Raw genomic sequence first — 25,189 nt, forward strand, 5'->3', positions numbered from 1 at the left:
ACCACCAAATCTTTACTTATTCCTGCTTGATCTGATTCCTCTGGCACCAGTCCGCAAAGCTCTGATGTAGTTTTCTGTAGTCCGTTATTGTCCTCTGATATCAAGCAGACAGTGGCAGGATCTTCAGAGAACTTCTACTGGAGCAGGTTCCTGTGTGGACTCTGAACAATAGCAGAGCCAGAATGGTTCCCTGTGGTTCTCCCGTGTTGCAGGAAGTCCAACATGCATGGTAAATGGTAAATGGCGTATACTTATATAGCGCCTTTCTTCCTACAAGGACAAAGCGCTTTACAGTCACAGACCCATTCACCCAGTCACACACACATTCACACACTGGTGGCGGCTCCGCTGCCAAACACAGGCGCCTGCCTACCACCAGAGGCAAGGTGGGGTTCAGTGTGTGAGCATGTAGCCAGATGTTGGTTTTCTCCCACGAGGACCATCGTGTGTCTGAGAAGTGACGCTGGGATGATGTTGAAAGCATTGTAGAAGTCGAAAACCCTCCCGGCCTCTTCCAGGTGAGACAGACCTTAACTTCCACCTGAGCTGGGACCAGAATCCAGAATCTAAACTAGAACTGCGCCTGCCGTCATGCTCCCGGCCATCTGCATTGTTGCTCTGACTGGTTCTAGCTGGAGTCCGTCATGGTGCCAAAACGTCTTCTTCAACCGCCCTCCCCAGGACCACCGCGGACGTCCCCAACAGTTCCTAAGAACATGCCGATCCCACAGCGGGTCCAGCACAACCCCCCAGCCGTGAGGAAGAACGCGTCCTTGTCCAGAAATGGGGGCAGCGATGGAGACATCATAGAGCTCAACCAACAGGTAACCTGGCAGTGCAGGCCAGTCGGAGACCCTCAACAGCTCCAACAGTCAGACCATCTGTGCAAAGGCTGCAATGCATGCTGGGATTGAAGCAGAAACGCTGCTCAGACTGTAGTTTCTGCTTCCTGATGATAAAAAAGTCAAGTGACTTTTCAAGGTGAGCATTAGTCCCGCCTACATCCTGAATTGGCTGCATGACGCCTTCCAGAGTCCTTTGAACATTATTCTGTGATGGTGGGATGATGAGGAGGAAGACAAGAGCAGATGGTGGAAGATGGAAAAGGAAGAGTGCTGAGAAGCTTTTAGGGAGGAGGTGGAACAGACTTTTGGAATTCAGGTTCTTCATCTAGAAGAAAAATGGAGGTGAAGGTGTCAAAGGTCATACCAGGACTTGATTGACAGGTTGGACACAAAGGAGGCAGGGGTGGATCTGTCCAGGTGAGTCAGAGAAACGGGTGGAAGGATGTGCTGCAGGTTAGGATGAGGAAGGCCAGAGAATGGCTCTACAAGATTGATGGAAAGATGGAAGGAGAACTTTGAAGTTCTGACGAATGAGGAACGTTTTTGAGAACCCAGAAGAGATGAGGAGGATGCTGTAAGCAGGACGTAGCGAAGATCAGTGAGGATGAAGTGAAGAAGAGTTGAAAGCAGTTGGTCCAGAGAACAAACCTGTGGAGGTCTGGAAGAGTTTAGGAAAGGAGGCAGAAGAGTTTCTGACTGTTGAAGATCAGAGGAACATCTGTCAGGAACAGTTGGGTTCCATGCAGAGAAGAGAACCACAGATGTTTCCTTTGAGGATGTTCCTGCAGAAGAACAGACGAGGTCAGAAGGTGCTGTTTGTGTCTTTGTAGGCCTAGAGGACGTCTAGGACAGCATCCAGAGAGGGGCTGTGGTTTGGACGAGGACGTCTGGAGTGACAGAGAAGAACGTTGGAGTTGTTCAGGACACGGATGAAGGCTGGAAGACAGTGGTCAGATGTTCTGTAGGCACCAAGGATCAGCTTGGATCAGCTGAAGATGCTGAGGTTCTCTTTGGAACCAGAATGAATCAGGAACAGATCATGGTAGATGTTCTGGAGAGAGATGAATATAAATGTTATGTGCTATCCTAAAAGCTGAATGAATGTTTACCATCTTTGACTTTCAGGAGTTCATGAGTTATACTTTTCTATGTTTTCTGTTGGCGAGAAGGTCAAAGGGGTGGAGCTTATTGCTGCGTTCACACTGAACATGATTTGCGTTGCAGGCGTCCAGTTACAGTAGGAAGTCACAAATTTTCTACTGCTCAAATTTATGTGAAAATTGGCATGGAGTTTCCCAATCAGAACCTGGGCTTTGGTAGAGAAACGTTGATCAGGTGGAGTCCAGGTCCCGGTGTTTTTTCTGATTCATATCGAGACGAGAATAAAAGTCTCTTTTTTAATTCTTTTCCGTCCTCGGACCAACAGGACAGGAAGTGGTCAGACCGCGGAAAACCGCTCACCGAACGCCTGACATGTTCGCAGGCGGTTTATGGACATGCTCTGGTCACGCGTGTAGCAGCACGTGTTCAGTATGAACGTGGCGTCACAGAAAAGACAACGTGTGACGATAGCTGTGAAAGAATCCACGTGTTCTCCTCAGCTGATGGAGCTGAAGCTGACGGTGGACAGTCTGGAGAAGGAACGGGACTTCTACTTCAGCAAGCTGCGGGACATCGAGCTGATCTGCCAGGAGCACGAGAGCGAGAACAGCCCCACCCTCAGCGGGATCGTCGACATTCTGTACGCCACAGAGGTACCAGACCGCGCTTGGGGGGGTGGTCCCTTTGCCTGTGCTGGGGGGGGTTTGCGGGGGGCGCTGCTCGGGGGGGGGGGGGCCAGCGGCACTGGATGGGCTTCCCATCTACGCCTGGGGCTGGGATCAGCCCTTCCCTGGCTCTGGGGCGGGACGGGACAACCCTCTTGGGGCCCCCGGGCGCTCTGGGTGTCATCCGCTTCGGTTGCGGGGTCTGGGGTGGGGTGGGGTGGGGGGTCTTGTCGGCCCTGTCCTGTGGGGGGGCATTCTGGGGGAGGGGGGGGGCCGCTATGGGTACGGGGCAGGGGGGGTTGACGGGTCGGGGTCTCCGCTGAGGCCATCGGCGGTTTCCCCGGCCGGTTGGCTGCCTCGGTCCCGTCGAGGCCTGACCAGAGCTCTTCTAGGGCCGGCGTTTGGGGGTGGGGGCCTGGGCTTGCTCCGGGGGGGGCCGGCGCTTTCTGGCTCCTCTCCCTCTGTGTGGGGTGGGTGGTGCTGGGCCTGGGGTGTCGGCGCCTCCGGGGGTGGGGCCCCTGGGCTGGGTGGGCCTGGCCCCCTTGCTGGGGGGGGGGGCGGGGGACAGCTGTTTGACCACCGGGGGACAGTCTACCAGCTGTCCCCAACTTACCCCCTTCCTCATATAACCTCATAATAGGGTGAGGGGGTGGGGGGCTTAGCCTGCGATGAGCCTTGGGGGGGGGGGGTTTACTAGGCAGTGGCCCCCCCTCCTATGGTTGCCGTATGGAGTGGGCCCCCCCTCTTTCGGTTTTATTTGCACCTTAGACATGTAGGGCCCTTGGTAGGGGGGGTGCTTGGACATCACTGCCAGCAAGCAGCAGATGTCCTCCTAGCACCCTACCCGCCAATTTTAACCGCACCTTAGACATTTAGGGCCCCTTGGTGGGGAGGGTGAGGGGACATCACTGTGAGTAATCAGGAGATGTCCCCTTAGTGCCCTACCCGCCAATTTTAACTGCACCCCCCTTAGTACACACACCCCTCCCCCCTCAATATATACATCCCAACATAAACACACACACATGCACACACACACCCTCTTAAACACACATATACGCACACACATTTTGCAAGGAAGGTGGGACCTGGGACCATCTGTCCCCTGCCTCTTCCCTGGTGGGGGGTACGGGCCCCTTTGCAGCGGCGGCCGTGTCCCCGGGGTGCCGGCTTCCTGGGCCCGGCGGTGCTCTCTCCGCGCGGTGGGGGGGTTCACATTACATCTGAGCCGGGGGTGTTGGTGTCCCTGGGGGGTGGGTTCTGGTCCTTGCTCCTGAGCGCTGGGCCCCGCCAAACTTCCAACTGTGGCCGAGCCTGGTCGGGCCATATTTACAACACCCCTTGTGGGCCCTCTTTTTTCCCCGGGGTTCCCCCCTCCTGGGCGGGGGCGGCGGGCCCCTGCCTTGCTCCTCCCTGGACCAACCGTGGGCCGGGCGGATGGCCGCCTGGAGTGCGGGGCGGGTCTCCCTTGGGGGGTCCTGTCTCGTACCTAGGGTTGGGGCGGGGGGATGCCCGGAACTCCTGGGTGGTGGTGGGGTGCTCATCTGGGGCTGTGGGCGTCCCTCTCCGGTGGGGCCCTGCGTTGGGCTCTCCCGGCGCGGCGGGGGGGCTGTTCTCCTGGTTGGGCTGGGGCGGCCCTCTCTTTCCCTCTGTGCCTCCCTGCTCTCTGGCTCTGGGGGGCCTTGCGGCGGTCCTGCTGGCCCTGGCCTGGGTGGCGGGCTTGGTCGCCCGGGCGGCGGTTGTTCCCTGCCGGTTTCCGTGTGGCGTGGGGGGGATTCCGGCTGCCGCTGCTGCTGCGGTGGGGGTCTTGGGGTGGGGATGGCTGGGCGCTCTCCTTCCTTCTTTACACATTCCACCATCCATATTAGAAGAACATGAGCACTCACCTGAGCACGGGTGTTGGCTCACCTTTGCACTAACAGTTTGCGTGACTGAATGACTGAAATGTTTCACACTAGTTGGTGTTAAGGCATAAGTATGCGTGTGAGCACTATCTGTTTTGTGTACATGTCGACAGATGGACATTTTTGCAACTAGCAGGTGTGTTTGACACTTGGGTGTGTGTGTGGACAGGCTCCGCCCTTTTTGTACTGCATTTGAGCCTTACCATAATGATTAACAACCAGTAAACTTGTTGCTCTATGCTGCTTCATGGTCTTATCCCCCTTCCCCTCCTACTATCACCCTCCTTCCCCCCCTCTTTCTAACGTCCCTCTCTCTTCTTCCCCTCTTTCCTTTTCCGTCCGGTCCAACACCAAAGATTTTCAAACATGTTTGAAATTAATAAATTTTGGCCTCAATTACAAAAGGGGTTTATTCAGACATACCTTTGGTTTGTCTGAAGATGAATAACCCCTGTTGTTAAAGTAAAATATGTCCAACACAAGAGGCCCTCAGCTCTCATCAGTTTGCCTAGCTGTTGGACAGGACAAGGTAAAAAAAAAAAAAAAAAAAAAAAAAAAAAAAACAAGAGGTACCAGACCGCACGGGAACCCGGGGGGGTCCAGGGGCCACAGGGCCTCCCCATGAAGACGTGAAGAGAATGATCTTTGATGTGTTTGTGTGTCTCAGGATGGCTTTGCCCCCCCGGATGATGAAGACTTGGACGAACAAGCCCACCTGGACCAGGATGAATACTGAGCCCCGCCCCCTGGACCTCCTTCATTTCCTGATCTTTTTTTGTCTTCCACCTTTTTTCCCAAATGTTTGATTTCTCCGCTTCATGGTTTGTGAAGGTAATGGTGTAGTGGGAGAGCGTCTGCGACTGGGAAGTTGTGGGTTCAAATCCACCATGGTTGACGAACACCAAAGACTCCAGAAATGGGACCCAAAGTGTCCCTGCTTTACACTCGGCTCTACAATGCTGGAACGGGGGGGGGGTAAACCAGCAAGAGGTTCCGGAGCGCGTAGTTCCTTTTTTTTTTGGGGGGGGGGGGGTCAACTGCATTTCACATGATGGGATTTACACCTACAAAGAAGAAAATCATCAACCAAGCTGCTCCCCAGCTCTAACGTGGAACCAGCTGGAACCTTCAGACAAATCCACCAAAAACCAGAAGAAACTGAACTTTTGATCCAACTGCTCTCTGTTCTGGCATGTTTTCAAAAGGATGTCATGAGTCGACCCATCATTTTCTGTTTGCTTGTCCTGGTTCTGATGGCTGGTGACTTTGTCTGATGTGGGTGGGGGTCCAGCGAGGACCTGAAGCCAGAGTCCATCTCAGCGCTGCCATGAAACAGCAGAATGTCAAACAAAGTGTCACCAGGGACGTTCTTCCCGCCGACAAGTGGTGTGATGTAACAGACGTCCTCATCGGATCTGGGGGGTTAGCTCTGATCAGAGGGAAAACGTTAGGGGGCGATCTGTGGGGGGCGGGGGGCCCTGTTCCTGAAATGAGACGGAGAGATGAGGAGCTGAAACAAGAATGATGCTTTGGGTTTGGAGAAGAAGCTTGTTTGCAGATTTTCTGTTTTTATTGTTAAAAATCCGTTTGGCCTGTGTGTACACTAAACCCCCCCCCCCCCCCCCCACAGAGACGGCCCCTTCATGCAAACACAGGGATGCCTGCATCTGTCCTGCAGAAAGGGCTGAGACAGACGTTGGGTTGAAGTTTGTAAAGATGTGTAGCATGAATTTATTTATTTATTTATGTCTTGGAAGCTTTTTAGGTGAAGCCAGAGCTGCTCCAGGGTGGTGTCAGCTTCACCCTGGGCTGGATCGGCCAGAAAAGTGACTTGAAACCCTAATAAATCAATATTTATTCCCCTACTTCTCATCAGGTCCCCCAAGATGTAGATCTGATGTATTCAGAGCTGCTGTTGGTTTTGAGTTTCACAGCATGATGGGAGATAATCAGCAGCTACTGATCATCAGCTGAAGGAAGTGCTGACTGACAGGATGGATGCTTCCGGTGCTTAAGGGCAGGTGGAGCAGCTTGCGGCAGCATGGTCATGTAGCAGGTGTGCTTCATGGTGTTCTGTGAAGGCGTTCTGACGGAACAGAAGTATCTGGAACGTCTGCTAAGTTTTGAATAAAGCAGCCGTGAGCAGAACCCTGCATGTTCTCTTCTGTTCTAGGAGGGATTCATTGTTGTGGGGGACTACCAGCCCCGCCTGTAGGGGGTGTTGTTGTTGTGGTGCTCGTTCTTTTTAGGCCGGCGGGGGTCCTGCCCCGAGCTGCTGTGTTGGGCGGGGGCTTGGAGTGAATGGATCCCCGTTATACCGATTCCTCACAGCAGAACCGAGCCCGACTTTCTTTAAACTGCAGTTCTGGGTTTAGGGTTATATTGGGGGAAGTGGGTGGGTGGAGGGAAGAATCTGATGAGGGAGGGGGGCCAACTGTTTGTAATTGTCCTGTGTTTTTACTGCTTTTATTAATTTTCATCTTTTATAAGTATTTTACTTGCTTTTATGTAAACCGCTCTGTGTTTTTAGTTGGAATGAAAGACGCTACAAATAAAGTTTCAGTCAGAGAATCAGAAACGTTCACACGTTTGGCTAAAAGGTGGAACAGTTGGCACATTTGGAACAGAAATGATGGAATTCTGATGTCAGACGTGTTGGTGGGTGGTTACGATGGTATGATCACATGGATCCCTCTTAACCAGAGTCAGTGATCTGTTGTGACCAGAAACCTTGGAGTCCTCATGAAGAAGACTTTTAACTCTCACATGAATCAGCAATGTCCTTTAATCTGCACAGCATTTCCCTCTTCAGGAGCATCCGGGTTCAGAATGAGAGAGAACGGAGTTCCAGCGTTTGTTTCTGCTGGACTTTCTTTACCATCCGGCTGTTCAGAAACCCCTAAAACCTTCAGCTTCAGTCTGAATGTGAAGTAGATCAGAATCACCAGTTTTAGCTTGATGTCATTGCTGCCTAGTAAAAGGCAGAACATGGTGGTTTTCTGGCTTTCTCAGGCACACACACACACACACACATGAAGACTGAATGGTCCAGAGGGCATTTTATTCACAAATTTCACATATCAAACACAAAAGCAGGAACAAGCAAAAACCTGAACTCTGAAATGAGTCCTCGCAGCTTTTTAGACAAAACTTGGAACACCACAGCAGTTATTCATTTTCCAAACAAGGGCAGAAGAACGCGACATGAACGATGATCTCACCTTTAGCAGACACAAAAAAGACAACAGTTGCAATCCAGACTTGTAGAGAGAGGTAACCAGGACACTAAAGAATATTATGAAGCCTTCCTTTAGTTAAACTGTGGGGTTTAAATGCAGCAGAACATTGGAGGTTACAGAGTTCCTGTCCAGGACTAGACAGACTCTACCAACCAGACGCTCCACCATTTAGATGCCATACCAACCAGACACTGCACCACGCAGACGATCTACCAAGCAGACGCTCTACAGACATAGACGCTGCAACAACCCATTGTTTGGTTCATTCTCTGTTTTTAACAGTTTCTCTCAAGTCCTACATTCTATCACCAAAGTTTAATGAATAAAGTTCTTCAGGGGATGGGGTCTTTATGATAACTAAAGAACTTAATGATGCAAGCGCATCCACCAATCACCTTAGGCCCACCTTTGAACTACAGTTTGAATTGAAGATAACTCTGAAAAATGTAAATGCGAGGGTGTGAAATTCCAGAAATACTTTTGAAAATCAGTCATGAAAATGCCGCTAAGAACTTTTAAATAAATTCTCTGAAAGAACTGGACTATTTAACTATTATTGACCTCCAGTTTTTGTGGGTTTTTTTGTGTATCAGAATATCTCAAATCTCGGACCCACAAGGTAAAACTTGAAAAAGTAAGAGACGGCAACCTCCTAAAAAATAACACTCTGTTCCAGCTTCGTCTTCAAGCCCCCAGCATCTTCTTCACCATGTAGCCCGGCATGTTGTAGAGGAAGAGACCCAAGATGGCGAGCACCAGGAGAGCCGTCACAATTTTGATGGTCAGCCACCTGTACTGGTCGCACACCAGGTGCTTTGCTGCTTTGAGAGGGATGAGAAACCAGAGCAGTGCCACGTCTGGACGGCTGGAGAGGGGGGAGAAGAGACAGATGTAAAAAAACTAAGGAAGTGTTCAGGGTCCAGCAGTACCCAGCTGGACCTTCTGTAGATCCTTCAGAGAAAATGGGCTTCAAAGGAAAATCTCCATACTTGGGTTTCTCTAATGGCTCTGGCTCGTTGCGTCCTTCCCCTGCTGGACTTTTCTCCGCCTCCTCCCCTGTCAGAAGGTGAAGCTCAGCTTCCACTTTGCCCTGTAGGAACAAAGACCCTCCAGGTTCAGCTGTGAAGCACGAAATGATTGACTCCCATCCAGGGCTGGATTCTGCTGCATGTTCCTATTTAATCTGATTATTTAATCTGGTTGTTCCCAGTTACCAGGGACTCACTGGGGTGATTAGTGATGATAATCTTCAGGTTCCAAACAAATTTCATAAAAGCAAAACAAGTTTTCCAAGAGACTCCCATGATTCCTGTCAATACATAAACAATTGCCAAATATGTCACAACTTCTCGGGAAATTAAATGTGTTTTCTCTCAGCAGTGCCTTAGTGCTCTTAAGCAAATGTTAGACCAACGTTATCACTTCCTTCATTATGGTTGCATTTCAAGGAGTTGCTTTGACGCACCGTGAGCTCAAACTCATCCTCTTCGTTTCGGGCCACAAAAGGCCACCAGCCTTTGATCCTCTTTTGCTTGAAGATGGACACCATGGGCATCTCAGCTTCGTTGGTCACCATCTCGATGGTGCACTGCTTGGCAGTCTTTGCTCCACGAGGGAAGCGGTTCAGGTCGAGCTCGATTGCACCTGCGGAGATAGTCATTGGGGTGAATTAACAAACCGGGAAACGCGCTCGACTTTTCCAGGAAATCCCGTCCTCAGTACCCAGAAAGTCATCCGCTGAGAAGTGATCGGCATCCCACACTTGGAGATTGAGTCGAGGCGGAATCTTGTACTCAGTCTCATCCCAGGCAAACATGGATTCCTTCTTTGAGATGACAATCTTCTCCTCAGCCATCAGGTAATCGAAGGGATAGACAAAGCGCCAGTTGAAGTTGCCCTCTCCAGTGATGGAGTGATAATGTACGTCAGTGTCCTGTTTGTCCTCCTGCTGTCCTTTCAGCCAGCTGTTACAGACAAACAAGTCTCAGTTTTCTCTGAAAATCCAACTGGAATTTGTCTCTTTGAGCGCTAACTACCCTCGGACAAATATGTCGCTGGATTTTTCTCCTGTGAAGATATCGTCGTCTTCGAGAACAACCTCGTCTGTGTTCCAGATGATCACCCTCAGCTCGAACCTGCAGACAAAAGCCGTGGAACATCCCTGAGGCATTCATATTTCCATGTAAGCTCTCACAGCATCACCTGCTCCTCACAAACGCTGAAGGATGCTGTCGATGAACAGATGGTCAAAAGGTTACCTTCACCAGACAGCTGGGAGCTTTAAAGCTTCTTTGATGGTTCTGCTGAAGGTCTCCATGGAGACTGACTCAGAACCTCCAGCTGCGCTTGCATGTATACTAGGCTCCGGTTATGTTTCCTCTGAAGCTCCTCCTCATTTGTTCTGCCTTTCACTGAACTTGAGGATGGTTGGTCACATTTTTGTCAAAGTTCTAGGGGTGCGAAAGCTTTTTAAAGTTCCTGACCCACACAGGGACTTTGTTTAGAGGCCTGCCTGCTCTGCGCTTCATAATTTAGTTTGGAAGAGTTTGTTCTAAGTAGAATTTGTTTTTTTCTGAGAGATGAAACCAAAATGTAGACGTTTGGCCCAAAAGCTCAGGTTTGGAGACATGCATGGTGATGGGAGCCTCATTCACACAAACACCCTGCTGCAACCTTTGATCCTGAACTCCTCCATACTGTACAGAACAGTTACAACTACGATGGAATGGATGAAAACTGATCCACATCGACGTGAAAACGGACAAAACTCCTCTTTGAGTGTTCCCACTCTGAGATGGGCCTGTGCTCTTTCAGGAACACAGGGTTGTTTTCTGACTTACTTCTTGGGTTTCCTTGGTGAAATGTCAAGTGCAGGACCAGGCGCAGTCATTTCTTTGGGGAACATGTCCACCCAGAGCTCAATTCTGCCCTGCACAAGTTAAAAAGGACAAGAAAACATGCTTTTTATTCTGTAACTTCCTTGTGAAGCAGTTTTCTCTTCTGTGCATGAACTTACTTGCTCTATTCCTGGCTTGTCAGGGTGGAGCAGGGGTCTGGTCTCCACATGTTCAGGGACGAGTTTGCAGCCAACTCGTGGGATTTCCTCCCAATGGGTCAGAACGCACAGAGCGAGGTGTTCATCCGTCTTCTTCTTCAGACCTGGTAAACACCAGTCATGTGTCTTTCAATGAAGAAGACTGGATTTCAGAGCGAAAAGACAAAAGAATACCATTTTCATCCTCAATCTCAGTGGGTGCCATGAAGACTCGGTTCTCCACTTTGACTCTTCCTCCAGGGCCATAGTGTGGCCCATCCAGTTTCCCATCCTTGCACAGTTTAGCCAGGATGTGTGTTGGTTTCATCGGGTCTCGCCACACATTGTACCCATGACTAAAGAAACATCAAACATTTCGGTATGGACTCAGTCTGGTCAGCGGTTTCTGTGTCAGTACATCATGGTGTGAGGACATTTGCACAAACACGTGAAGATCTCAGAGCAGAAGAACTCTGAAAAGACATTGTTAATTAAATACGGTTCTGTTCTGAGGTTCTGGAGGGTACCCGGTTCAGGAGCTCACATTCAGATTGTTTGGAGCAAAACCAGGAAGCATGTCTCTACACCCCCCATGATGGCGTGGGCTACAGAGGAGCAGGGTAAGCTTTTTTTCCATTTGACATGTAAAAGGTTGTAAAAGTAAACTTTGTTCCTGATCCTGCGCCACATAAATCCTGCTACTCTTTCAGGTCTGAGCTCATTCTTACATGGAGTACTTGTTGGCGACGCCACACGTGGCTCTATGTTTGCTGTAGAAGCGGTTCTCCAAGTCGATCTTGGTTTCTCCAATCAGATCATCAGTTCCCACCAGGTCCCAGTCGTAAATTGACACTGTCAGTGTGGAGTCCATTGGGAAGGTGGCCTCCACATCAAAAGACCTGACGACACAGCAATAAGCAGCCTTTCACACGCCTGAAAGCACATGCTGACTCCTAAACTTTAACAGGAATTCAAACTAACACTCCTTAATTAAATGCATGTTGTTTATGTGAACGATGCAAAAAAGGTGCATGAAGCAAAAATAAAAGTCCTCAGACTTTTAGGTTTTATGTATCTGCATTAAAACTATTGATCTCATACAACAATTTATACGTCAGCCAGTTTTGATTGACATTTTCAGGGACTTACTTTCCAAACAAAGGGTTTAGCTGTTTGGAAATATAGTTTTCCTTATCCTTGATCTCTGTTTTTCCTAGTTTGATTGCGATGTAGGGGTCAGCTTTCCCGTTGATGTCTGCTGGATGCAGATCGGTTGCCTGCAAAATAAAATTGCCTTTTTAATATGATGACGATCCAAAAGCGTCAGCAGTCCAGCTGTCTTCAGCCGAGTTTCCAGCTTACCCTGACTACATAGATGCGGACCAGGACGTTGACTGGATCGTTGTTGGGGATGTTTTGAAACATTCCCATATTGGAATCAAAACTCATGTCTCTGGGTGCGTCATCTGACACTTTGTACATGCACATGGAGCCCTGCATCAGCCAATGAAAGACAGTAAGAAAACTCTAGTATAGACTCATTGCCACTTGCTGAACATCTGGCTGGGTAGCTCGGTTGGTAAGGTGAGAGGCTACCAGGGTTCGATTCCCGGAGGGGGATAAACAATGGTACTGGTACTGGGTCAATCACCATATCAATGGCAAGCAATGAACATCACCCAGTGAGGTCCTTAGGCAAGACCCTTAACGCTACCGCCTCCCGAGCGCGGTTAGGCTGCAGCTCACCGCTCCCCCAGGGGATGGGTCAAATACATTTATCCCCTTTGTGGGATAAATAAAGTATCAATTATTATTATTATTATCTTGGTGGCCCCTTACTTTAAACTTCCCGACAATCCGGTCTTCATCTGCCACGGTCTGGTCGTCATCATCTCCAGCTTTTCCTCTGAACAGGTAGAAAGTGTGCAGCCAGTCTTCAAAGTTGTCAAATTCACTTTCCAGCTCCTTGGGGTAGACCTTGTTGGAGAACAGACAGCACTTTCAGTTCAGTCGGGTCTTCAGCTTTCACCCAAACTGTTGTGAAAGTTTGACGGCAAAAGCTCCTCAAAACCTTCAACTCATCCAGCTTTGGCTTTTTTCTCCCAAAGGCATCAAAGCCGGCTTTCTTCTTTTCCTTCTTTGCTTTTCCTTTCCTGTTGCCTTTCGCCAGACTGTTGTCAGGTTTAATGTCTGTGGGAACAAAGGTATGGGAATGTGATTACAGGGGGGGCAGGCCCAGCCAGGAGTATGTGTCACTGTGTTTACGGACCACTGGGAACCCCCTCTTTCCCCACTCAAACACTTTCAGGGAACTTTTATGGTTGTGCTTTTAATCTGAAAATGTAAATGTGAAGACAATGATGAAGATTCTGTTTCACGCTGACTTGAAGTTAAGTCCTGACATCAGTCTGACAATTGAGGACACAATTTGGATGAGCGGCAGTGTTTCAGGAAGAGAAGACATTATTACCAGATACCAAAATTCAACTTCAAGAAAAATACAGAGAGGTTAGCTAAGAATGGCATCTCCATCCATCCAGCAATCCATCCATCCATCCATCCAGCCATCCATCCATCCATCCATCCATCCATCCATCCATCCATCCATCCATCCAGCCATCCATCCAGCCATCCATCCAGCCATCCATCCATCCATCCATCCAGCCATCCATCCAGCAATCCATCCATCCATCCATCCATCCAGCCATCCATCCAGCCATCCATCCATCCAGCCATCCATCCATCCATCCAGCCATCCATCCATCCATCCATCCATCCATCCATCCATCCATCCATCCATCCATCCAGCCATCCATCCATCCATCCATCCATCCATCCATCCATCCATCTAGCCAGCCAGGCAGCCAGCCAGCCATCCATCCATCCAAACATCCAGCCATCCATCCATCCAGGCATCCATCATCCATCCATCCATCCATCCAGCCATCCATCTAGGCATCCATCCATCCATCCAGCCATCCATCCATCCATCTACCCATCCAGCCAGCCAGCCAGCCAGCCAGCCAGCCAGCCAGCCAGCCAGCCAGCCAGCCAGCCAGCCAGCCAGCCAGCCAGCCAGCCAGCCAGCCATCCATCCAGCCAGCCAGCCAGCCAGCCATCCATCCATCCAAACATCCATCCATCCATCCATCCAGGCATCCATCATCCATCCAGCCATCCATCCATCCATCCATCCATACATCCAAACATCCAGCCATGCATCCATCCAGCCATCCATCCATCCAGCCAGCCAGCCAGCCAGCCAGCCAGCCAGCCAGCCAGCCAGCCATCCATCCATCCAAACATCCAGCCATCCATCCATCCAGGCATCCATCATCCATCCATCCATCCATCCATCCAAACATCCAGCCATCCATCCATCCATCCATCCATGTGTCCATCCATCCATCCATCCAAACATCCAGCCATCCATCCATCCATCCATCCATCCATCCAAACATCCAGCCATCCATCCATCCATCCATCCATCCAAACATCCAGCCATCCATCCATCCATCCATCCATCCAAACATCCAGCCATCCATCCATCCATCTATCCATCCAAACATCCAGCCATCCATCCATCCATCCATCCATCCATCCATCCATCCAAACATCCAGCCATCCATCCATCCATGTGTCCATCCATCAGTCCATCCATCCATCCATCCAAACATCCATCCATCCATCCATCCATCCAAACATCCAGCCATCCATCCATCCATCCATCCATCCAAACATCCAGCCATCCATCCATCCAGGCATCCATCATCCATCCATCCATCCAAACATCCAGCCATCCATCCATCTATCCATCCATCCATCCATCCATCCATCCATCCATCCATCCATCCATCCAAACATCCAGCCATCCATCCATCCAGCCATCCATCCATCCATCCATCCATCCAAACATCCAGCCATCCATCCATCCATCCATCCATCCAAACATCCAGCCATCCATCCATCCATCCATCCAAACATCCAGCCATCCATCCATCCATCCATCCATCCATCCATCCATCCAGCCATCCATCCATCCAGGCATCCATCCATCCATCCATCCATCCATCCATCCATCCATCCATCCATCCAGGCATCCATCATCCATCCAGCCATCCATCCATCCATCCATCCATCCATCCATCCATCCATCCATCCATCCATCTAGCCAGCCAGGCAGCCAGCCATCCATCTAGGCATCCATCCATCCAGCCATCCATCCATCCATCCATCCATCCATCCATCCATCCATCCATCCATCCAAACATCCAGCCAGCCAGCCACAGAATCTCTGCATCCCTTCTGGGATCAGGGGGTTGTTGGAGTTAACCCAGCTTCTGTTAGGCAGAGGAAGAGTACATCCAGGTTTGTCAGGGTTACGTAGCATCACCTCCTCCATCTGCCATGTCCATGTCTTCTTTATCTTCCGAGTCGGACAGAGCTGCTTCCTGAGACTTGAGTGTCTGAAAGAGTCAGAACTTGGTTATCTGTCGTCATGCAAACTGACTGTAGATGACTTGATGGATGAGATAAACCAACAGGAACAGGTTCTGCTCACCTCTGTCAGTGTTTCAATGGAAGCAAAGTACTTGGACCACCAGTCCAGCATGCTCTCATCCAATTCCTCCTCCTCAGGCTCATCCACCTTCTTCCTCTTCTTCTTTTTGCCCTTTTCATCCTTGTCATCATCCTTCCATATTACAGATGTTTCAGTAAAGCTGTCAGGGATGGGATCATTTCCAAACCTGCTGATCTTACCTCCACTTTGACCACAGCTTCAGAGCACTGCAGAGGCAGGTGGTACCACACATCAGCAGCAGTTAGGTCATTTACAGACACATGGCAGTGATCTCAGTCAAAGAGGTTAAAAATGACAGGACTTTACACTTCCTATGAACCCTAACCTAAAGAAAACAAATATACTTTAGTGAGTGACTCTATCGAAATGATCTGAGGTAAACTGGTTCCTAACCCTAACCCTTTAAGGGAAGAGGCACCGAGAACTTTCAAACACTGGTGTCAGATTTTGTCAGAGGACTCTTGAGGAGCATTATTCATATTCAGCTGAATAACTTCAGCTCAGAGTGCCGCTGCTGTAAGGATTCTGCCGTCAGAATTTTGTGATATTTCCTGGGTTTTTGGACTGTTCTGTTGTCCTTGTCAGCCCCACTAGGTTCAGGTTGATCAGCCACAGCTGTCTTTATTTAGTCATTGACCTTCAGTGTCTGGTTTTCAGTTGTTCGTGCTCAGGTCATCTGCTTTTGTTGCTCCCTGGGCTCTGTCATGTTCAAGTGCCTGGTCTCCAGCATTTTGGGTTCTATCTGGGTTTTTATTAACCTTTATTTTGAATTAATGTTCACTCTATTATATTTTATCATTTTATTCTATTTTTCTAAAGTTTTGTTAGAAACGTACCGAGTCCAGTTTGACGACCGTCTCCATCTTCTTACAGGTGGGTTCTTGCTCCATGCTGACAACAATGATTTCCTCTGAAACACAAACAGATGTTTGGGACACTGGACTGTCGGTGGAGGAGCTGCAGGTCATCCGGCGTACCTGTGGTTGACCAGCTGTTTGCCGGGTTGTCCTGCCCCCTGTAGATGAACTTCCGGAGGCTGCTGACAGCGTTGGAACCTACCAAAGTGTATCGTCCAAAAGCTCTGCAGTCCACCACGCGAATGTTCAGAGGCGGGTGAAGTAACTCGTTCTCAGGCAAATCCTGATGGAGAACATTCAGAAGTGGGTTCTAGTTCTTGTCTGGAGAACTGTGTGAAATATGGGGCTGGTAGAGCATACCACTTCAAACCACTTGACCAGAGTGCTGAAGTTGGGGTTCTTCTTGAAGTTGGGGATGAGAGCGGACTGAACTCCCTTTCCTGCACATTCAATGTCGACACGAGGCCGGTCCACCTGGGCGAGGTTCACCCTCTTCAAGTCTCTCAGACCCCAAAACAGAACCTGTGAGAAAAGCAGCTTACCAGTTTCCCCTGGAACAGGGTTCCTACCAAAATGTTGAGGTCTGTCTAAAGGGAAACTGCACCTCAATCCTGTACTTGCTGAGCACTGGTCTGATCCCAAGCGGCACCGGCAGAATTGGGCCACGGTCCATGTCTGTTGGACCATCTATGGGGGGTAGATCAGCTTTTCCGTTGGGGCCGATCTAAGAGAAGAATGAATCAAAATGAATATTAATGAAGGAAATTGATGAGTCTGAGAGTTTAGGAGCAAGCTGACCTGCAGCAGCTCAAAGGCTGCAAGCATTTCTCCAGCTGCACAGTTCCCCCGATAGATCTGGTAGTACTCCAGCTGGGGGGGGAAGCGCGGCGGACCATAGTGCTCATCGGCCATCTTGACCACAGGCTTGGCAAAGGTTCTCCCCATGAAGTCGGCCTTGCCCTGGGAGAAGGTCACACACAGCCCAGCCTGAAATCTGCACTTCACTTTTGAATAGTGCTCTTTGATCAGAAAAGACGTCACAGAGGTGTTTAGAAAGGGAGGTGTGTGAGCGGGAAGAAACATGGCTGCAGCTGCACGTTTCCAAAGGGAAAGAAAGAAATGGAGACTTCAAAGCAAAGGTGACCAAGCAAGCAGCAACGTCCCTACAATAACCAGTGAACTGCAAAACAGATGGACCTTTTGCAACAAGATCTCTCTGGCAGTTAGTGGTTAAAATCCATTTTGGTAAAAAAAAAAAAACCCAAACCATCGTTTTAAGGAATGCAACAGGGATAAGAAGTCTGCCGTTCTGTATTCCTCCTGCATGCCTTTCAGTGCTCTGCACACATGACAGTGTCGCCACCATACATCAAGCAAATCCACACTCTACTTATCCAAAGGGCCGTCCAAAACAATGGCGTTATTGTCCAGAGCAGACACGAAATCTCAGTCAGCAACCATGTTTTCACAGGAGCATCGTGTTGACACAAATACCAAGCACTTAGAAATGTACGACATTGGATTAACAGCTGGAGGAATTCGCAGCCGTCTACTCAAGAAGTGTGTAAATTCAAGTCTGATCCAGTTTTCTCTTGAAAGAGAGGCTCACCACTGTGTCTTGATCATAGATTTCTATGACGATAATGGGGGGGTCATCTCTCAGCTCAACAGCCTCTCCAAACAGCTCCACATTCTCAAAAACCAGCAGCTGGTCCCAAGTTGGGCACAGAGTTTCCGCCAGCACCTGCAACAAAACCAGACGTCTGGGATCCTCAGGGAGTCCGGCTCTGTGGAATCTGTTCTAGGTTCAACTCACCTCGGTGACCTGGCTCTGAGTGGAGAAGAAGACTCTGGCAAAGGGGTCAGACAAGCCGGTGCTGTCAGCAGCAAACAGGCTGCGAGCCTGGTACATGTGGACCCTCAGCTGGAAGATCTGCTTCACTGAGGACACAGTCAGAGAGAGCCTCAACCCAGATGTTTAGGACCTATTTTAAAAACTTCATATCAGTCCCGTCTTTAGAAAAAACTTTTCTTGAGCCAATTTTGATCCTGTATTTCATCTACAATCAAATCTACTCTGTGTGGCTGCTGCTCAGAGAAGACGCCGTCATTTTCAGCTGAATTTCTGCCTAAAATGATTTGATTTCTTCAGAAAAGTGTCTCATAGGTTACACAAATACAGCTTTAGTTTGTTTCTCATGAAGTCAGCCATGGAGTTTTACAGGGTCTTGAATTTGAACCTGTTAGTCACAGGTACTTGTTTGGGTCCTGTCCATGGTTGTTTCTCTGCAGACTTCTGTGGTTCCTCGCTGCTGTTCTCATTTGTGTTGATTGTTTTCTCTGTTTATAAGAATCTGCTGGAACATTTTGCCTTTCAAGTGTTCCAGCTGGTTCTTGGTGGACCTCTCCCTATATCTGCATTTGGATTGAAGCTTCTTTTGAACCTTTCATTCTGCGTATGGATTCTTTGTGGTTATAACTCACAGTCTGGTTCTCCCAGCCCATGTCTCCAAAATTTGGAAGAACTGGCGATGACACGTCACTGTTGATGGTGTTAACTAAAGCCCAGATGTGTCTCTGATGTATTTATCTGGGACTCTCTTCTTTCAAGAGAAGGTCAGGTTTTTCTCCTCTGGGCTGTAGAATGGCCTGTATTGCGCTGGGCTTTGCTGATTGCAAACCAGGTTCAGTCACAATCAGGCCTCATAAACCATCTGCCAAATCGCTGACATGAACACACTTTACCTACTACCATTATGAGGTCTCTGCAGAGCCTACTGACAAACTGACACAGGTGTGTTCAAGGTAGACTAAATACATGTCCATGTTGGTCAGCCCACAGTTCCTTTTGTCCTTTTATACTGTGAACAACTAAAAGCTTATGCATCATTAGCTTCCACTGAACATATATACGATTTCCGTACTCATGTAGGTCAGGCTGATGGGAGGCGTGGATGGCAGGCCAGGCCCTTTAGACAGCTTGTTCTCCTCAAATCCATTTGGCAGGCCGTTCAGGTAGTCTTTGCGCTGCCTGGTGAGACCCAGCCACAGGTAGATCTCAATCTTGCTCTGGACAGTCCACCCAGCAGGTCCAAAACCTTTTTTTCCAGGGATCTTCAGAGAACAGGAAAAGATGTTTTAGCCGAGTCAACGAGACCCAGAACCGAAGACTTTTAGGGGAAACTCACTCTGAGAAAAATGGTTTTGACTTTTCCACAGTCCTTCCCTTTTTCCTCATCTATGCTGGAGTAAAGAATGTCTTTGGATGGAATCCGAGCATAAGCAATGCGCTTCCCGTTACTTATCATCCATATGAAGACATCGGGAACGCTGTGCTGCGGCTGCAAAGACATGAGATCCGCGAATGAAGTCCTACGATTAATGAGCTGCAGCCTCAAACATGCAATCCGTACCTCATCAGCCAGGAAGCGCAGCTTTGACAGGAAGTTCTGGGAAAGCTTGAGTTTGTCTCTGACTGTGCTTTTCTTTACCTGGGACCTCATGGCCTTCGCCTGCAGACCTATGGCTTCCTGAAACCACAGCCAACCATTACACACAGGAGGGCTTCCAGAAGAAACAAGGAAAAGAGTAAATGTGGAGATAATTCCAAACGCACCACTTCTGACAAACACAGCTTCAGTCTCTCCTTGTCGAGTTTGGTTCTTCCAGACTGGTTCTGGTCTTTGTTTGCTAGTGCCAGAAACTGGCTGGAGTAGAGAGGTTTCTATCAGCATGACATGCATTTTACAAACATTTTTGAGTAGAATCCTCTGTGTCTTTGCAGACCTGCAACCCTGGCTGAGCTCTTCCAGAACTCCTCGAAGCCTGCGCTCAGGATAGGCCTTCTCAGTTTTGATGATCTCATTGACATCATTCAGTCCATCCTCCTGAAAAAACAGATTAGATTCACCTTCACGCTGCTTTATTTCCACTTGTGACATGTTTGACTTGCCAGTTTATCAGCAATGTTGTCAATGATGTTGGAATTGTACAGCCTCCTTTTCTGGTCCTGCCATAAGCTCTTGATGTAGATACATGGCTTCCTTTCAAAGTAGGGCAGATGAAAGTAGTTCCTGTGGAGAAAACAAGAAGTTCAGGTTTTTGCACCAACAGTCCTTTAGTTTCACTGCAGAATCAAATCAAAACAGCTTAAAGTCAAGGCAAAATGAACATTTTTCTGAAAATTAACAAATTCCGAAGAAGCTTTTGTTTTGGAGCAGTTGTCTGTCACGTTGGATCAGGGGGTAGATCAATCTCATGTGGGTAAGTAATGGGTCTACGTCTCAGAGTGGTCCAAGTTGGACGGTGTGGGTCTGTGCTTGGCTAGATCCAATTATTATGCAGCCCACCGTACATTTCTACTTCAATGCTGATCAAACTGGTGAACATCCTGTATTCATTAAACCAGGTGAACAACAAACAAACATGTTTTACAGACCTAAAACATCGAGAATTTGTGTAGCATGATCGGACATTTACTGCATGAGTTTGCTTTGGCATCCAAGACATGTGTTGCCCCCCCCCCCGAAAAATAGTTTCTAGAACTGCCACTTTGTTACCAGAACCAGTTTCTTTCTGTCGAGTCTTGAACCCTAACAAGCTGAGGGAGATGGACCTCATGATGATACAGTACATTGACAAAGTTTACCTGACTGCATTGTCATTGTCAGACCTTGGAGACAGCCCATAGAATCACTCAATGAGGTCGCAGGGCCTTTTTACCACCAAACCCAACCTTTGGTTTTTGCTCATTTCTGTTTATCAGCTAATGAGCGAAAACAATGTATGGATTCAGATAAATTGGGTCTCGATCAGGTTTTTGTCGTTCCTGAGCAGCTGCTTTTTTCAGCTTATGATTTCCCTAATGACGTTCTCCTCTTAGGCAGCTCTCTTCCTTCACCAGAGTTTAAATTACCTGTAGCTTTTCCTCTATTCTGCCACGTCTTGTGTGCCTTTTGAACGTTCAGTTTTCTTCCTTGATCTGAGTTTTGCCCCATGCCACTTTTGTATTTCTAGATTTTGCCTGTTGGACTGGAGTTGGATGTTGACCATAATTCTCTTTGGACCTCCTGAACTAAAAGACCTCCTGCGTAAGCTTCTTCCTTGGACATCAGTCTGGAGATTCCTACCATCATCCCTGAGTGAGCAACCATTTTTACCCTGATGTTACCCTGAGGTTGCTAAACAACCTCCCTATTTTCAGCCAGTTACTGGCCCGCTGGTCAGGGGGATCCTGAGGTCTCCTCATATCTATTTAAGTGCTACTGAGCTAATAAACCTCTATGTTCTCCAGCTTAGTTTGTGTCTTCTTGGGGTTCTGCGTTGGACTCTAAAGCAGTGGAGACGCAATCTGATGGACGAGTCTGGGTTTGGAGGTTTCCAGGAAACGATACATTTGGGACGGCATTGTACCGATTGTGAAATTTGGTTGAGGAGGACTTATGGCTGGTTTTTTCAGGACTTGGCCCCTTAGTTCCAGTGAAAGGAACTCTGAATGCTTCAGGATACAAAACATTCTGGACAATTCCATGCTACCCTCATGAGGGAACAGTTTGGAGCGGCCCCTTCCTCTTCCAACATGACTGTGCACCAGTGACCAAAGCAAGGTCCATGAAGACATGGAGGACAGAGTCTGATGTGGATGAACTGGACTGGCCTGCAGAGTCCTGACCTGAACCCCATGGAACACCTTTGGGATGAATTAGAGTGGAGACTGAGAGCCAGGCCTTCTCCACCAACATCAGTGTGAGACCTCACCAATGACCTTTTGGATGAAAGGTCAGAAATTCCTAGAAACACTCCTCAACCTTGTGGACAGCCTTCCCAGAAGAGTTGAAGCTGTAATAGATCCACATCATATTGAACTCCACGGGTTAGGAATGGAATGGAACTTCAGTTTGTATGTGAGTCAAGGCAGGTGAGCCAATGATGTTGATAATATAGTGCATCCTTTCTCTGCTTGACTTGTATTGTAATGTTATCTCTGTCCTAGGATGGAATTATGTACAACAGCAGGGAAGCATTTCTGTACAGAGACGTTTCCTTTCTGGTTGATCTGTTTGCATTTTGTTGTCACTCTGTGGGTGTGGCCTGACCGGTCAGTGATGACAGGCTTCATGGGTGGTGTGGTTGCCACTGAAGTCAAGTCTCCATCGTCCTCCATCTCTTCCTCACTGGAGTTGTGGATCAGCTCGGTTTCCTCTTCATCCCCTTTGCCCTTTTCCCCCTTTGGTTTTGGTTGGAGAGCTCCATCGATCTCATTTCCATAGTAACCTGGAGACAGTAGCAGTGCTGGTGTCAGCTGGAGGACCATCTTCTCCTTAACCTGATGACAAATCAACACAATTACCTATGGTGACCTCAAAGTTGATTGGCTTATCACCGATTTTTCTGTCGATCATTGTGGCCTCTAGGAACGAACCAAAGAGGAAAAATTCTTCCACTTTTCCTGTAGCACTCTGTAGAAAACAGTGAGAGATGAGAGAAACAGAGCCATGACTTTCTGTGAATCTGCTATGACCCACAATGCCCCCCCCCATGTAAAAAAATAAGTCACTGCCCTGCAGGTAGCTCTTAATAATGCATCAGCTGAGCTAAATTAGGATGATTAATAATTGACAGTAATGGCAGTTGAATAGGACCTGACAGCAGAAGGAACAAAGGACTGTTCTGCTCATTCAGGCAGGGACCCACCTCTGAGATGTTGGGCACCCCCTCCACCTGGACCTCGGTGGAACAGCTAATTTCAGGTGAGGATGTGTCCAAAATTTCCACCCCCAGGCTGATGAGCAGACGAGCCCTGAAAGACACCCCCTCTCCAAGCCCATCATTTAGCTCCTGGTACTCATCCAAAAGGGAGAAGGTCCGAGTTGAGCCGTACATGTTCACCCATGCCGGGCCCAGCGTGGGGAGGAAACCTGCAATGTCCCAGATAAGAGCATAACGTTTCTGGAATTATTGGCTAGGCTCTCGTCTCTAGTTGGTGTCACTGTGTGTCCACCTTTATCTCCATCATTAGAGATATTCCTCAGGTCCAGGAAGTGTGTTCCTATGGCGACGTCATTGACTTTGTCTGAGTCCCGGAGCTGGATCTTCATGCGTCTGCACAACGGTGGAAACATCTCTGTGAAGGCAATCTGCTCATTCCAGATGGGCTCGTAGCAGCTCTTCTGAACCGATGTTTTCCCCTTCAATTACACATCACACCACTGTTAGCGCGAGGTCAGAAGGCAGGTGATGGTTTGATTCTGTTTAGAACTTGCCTTCTGCCCAGCAAACTGAACTTGGACGTAAGGATCAACCAAATCCTTGTTCTCTCCAATAAAGGCTTTCTTGACGTTGGCCATGATGCTGGTGTTCATCCTGGGAAGTCCCTCTGCTTTGTAGATCTTCAGGTAGTACCGAGCCCACTGTCGCTCTGCAGGGACCCCTTCTGGGAGCAACAGGTTGCTGACACAAGAGTTTCACTATTAACTTATCTGCACAGTGCCGATAACACGGGGCATCAGGGATTAGTTTATCTTTTTACCCTTCAATGTCATCCTCATCTGATTCATTAGCCTTGTGTGGAGTTTTTATGGTGTCTCCTTTAGCCACAACTGCAATGTCACATTTTACGTAACCTTTGCCCCCGGCTGTGATGTCATCAGGGTCGGACAAGAGAGCCCATTTATGGTAAAACTGATGTTCTGAAAGGCAAAGAGAGAACTTATTCAGCTGAAGTGTCTCGTTGTGAGACTTGATTCTATTGGAGATCAGGACACATTTATGGGAGTTGAAATGAAGAAATATTTATTCACTTGTCTCAAGTCATGTTTGATGTGGAGCAGAGTGAATGTTCTGCCATTACCCGGCTGAGAATAGATGGTTCCTACGTCCAGTTTAAAAGTTCCCACCAGAGTTCCACTCCGAAGCAGATTTTTAGAGTGAATTACCTGCAGAAGGAAAGTCTGTTTAGATGATGTGCTACTGCAGGCCCTGAAGTCCTGTCCCCTCACAGCTCAGGGCGGATTCCAACTTTGGCTTCAGGCACCTCTGGACCAGGGTTTGTCCTTCAATCTACACCACTGGACAAAAGGGCAGCTGCTCTGCCTAAAGCCAAAGTAATGAGCCTAAAACGCCAATGTGAATGCACAATAGTAACCCAGCATGCTGCCAGACCGTACAGATCATTATGACTCTTTCCATCAGAGTTTATCTTTTAGCTGAAACATTCCCAAAAACACATAACAATATTACAAACCATATGGCAGTATTTTTGTTTTCTGTAGCTGGAGCTAGAGTATCCAGTTAAAATAAAAATGGTGCATGTGACTGACGGTACTCACGGACACTTTCAAGATTTTATCAAACATAACATCCGGGGGAACGTGGAAGTCGAACACAAAGTACTGAGGAGAGAGCACATTATTTACTGTCCTGATAAGAAATGAACTTAGAGATGAACTTAGCCACAATCTGTGATCAGCTCACTTCGTTGTAATAGGGACAGTTGGTTGATTCCTTCATGGAGGTGTACTTCTTATCTTCTCCAATCTCTACACAGACCATTGGATCCATGTTGAGTCCCACCAGCTGTCTGGCTTCAATAACCGTCACACTGACCTTCAACAGAGCAGTCACAGCATTAACATCAAGCACAAAACAATCACCACAGCAATGTGGGCGGGCTTTACCTGGTAATCTACTGGTCTCCCAGAACTGGGCTCCATCTTGATTTCTGGTTTGGACCTGGAGGATCCAGAAAGGAAATGTGTTCTCAGAGAAATGGCCAGTGGAAATCAAACCTAGAGTGGGTCATTCTTGCCTCTTGTTCGACACATTGGTCGTGACAGCTGTGACTGAAGCCAGTGAGATGGTATCAGGGTCCGGGCCTCCACGAAACATGCCGTTATTATCCAGGTTCTCAGCCTCTAAAATAGCAGGTTCGTCTGGAGATTATTTTAGAGAACGATTACCAGAC

General features: G+C 48.5%; 2 protein-coding genes across 4 annotated transcripts in view; one reads left to right on the forward strand and one right to left on the reverse strand.

The window, feature by feature from the left end:
- Positions 1–8,296, forward strand: part of LOC101160378 (microtubule-associated protein RP/EB family member 3) — a 29,218-nt gene extending 20,922 nt beyond the window's left edge. Inside the window, exons 5-7 of one of the 3 annotated variants that reach the window (XM_023951400.1) lie at positions 682–824; positions 2,447–2,586; positions 5,183–8,296. In XM_023951400.1, the coding sequence (XP_023807168.1) occupies positions 682–824; positions 2,447–2,586; positions 5,183–5,321 (422 nt within the window). In that variant the 3' untranslated portion in view covers positions 5,322–8,296. Of the gene's footprint in view, positions 1–681; positions 825–2,446; positions 2,600–5,182 lie in introns of all 3 variants that reach the window. The other 2 variants (XM_023951401.1, XM_023951402.1) reach the window with 2 other exon arrangements.
- Positions 8,297–8,398: 102 nt separating this feature from the next.
- On the reverse strand, positions 8,399–24,951 carry LOC101160130 (otoferlin-like). The gene is made up of 39 exons (XM_020699862.2): positions 24,903–24,951; positions 24,700–24,831; positions 24,555–24,617; positions 24,077–24,161; positions 23,756–23,915; positions 23,490–23,676; positions 23,228–23,414; positions 22,921–23,144; positions 22,577–22,685; positions 22,323–22,500; positions 20,180–20,300; positions 20,014–20,114; positions 19,844–19,934; positions 19,641–19,757; positions 19,416–19,568; positions 19,152–19,341; positions 18,044–18,168; positions 17,837–17,971; positions 17,026–17,187; positions 16,832–16,951; positions 16,588–16,749; positions 16,348–16,510; positions 16,207–16,280; positions 15,550–15,576; positions 15,350–15,481; positions 15,182–15,254; positions 12,860–12,978; positions 12,628–12,765; positions 12,151–12,282; positions 11,938–12,065; positions 11,517–11,687; positions 10,984–11,144; positions 10,771–10,913; positions 10,595–10,683; positions 9,791–9,889; positions 9,477–9,718; positions 9,220–9,398; positions 8,744–8,844; positions 8,399–8,619 (listed from the first exon to the last, which is right to left on the reverse strand). Exons 1-39 carry the CDS (start codon positions 24,936–24,938, stop codon positions 8,439–8,441), a joined length of 5,190 nt encoding a protein of 1,729 aa, XP_020555521.1. The 5' UTR covers positions 24,939–24,951; the 3' UTR covers positions 8,399–8,438.
- Between the last annotated feature and the right edge of the window lie 238 nt (positions 24,952–25,189).

The sequence above is a fragment of the Oryzias latipes genome, chromosome 22 (genome assembly GCF_002234675.1).
Source record: "Oryzias latipes chromosome 22, ASM223467v1".
NCBI lineage: Eukaryota > Metazoa > Chordata > Actinopteri > Beloniformes > Adrianichthyidae > Oryzias > Oryzias latipes.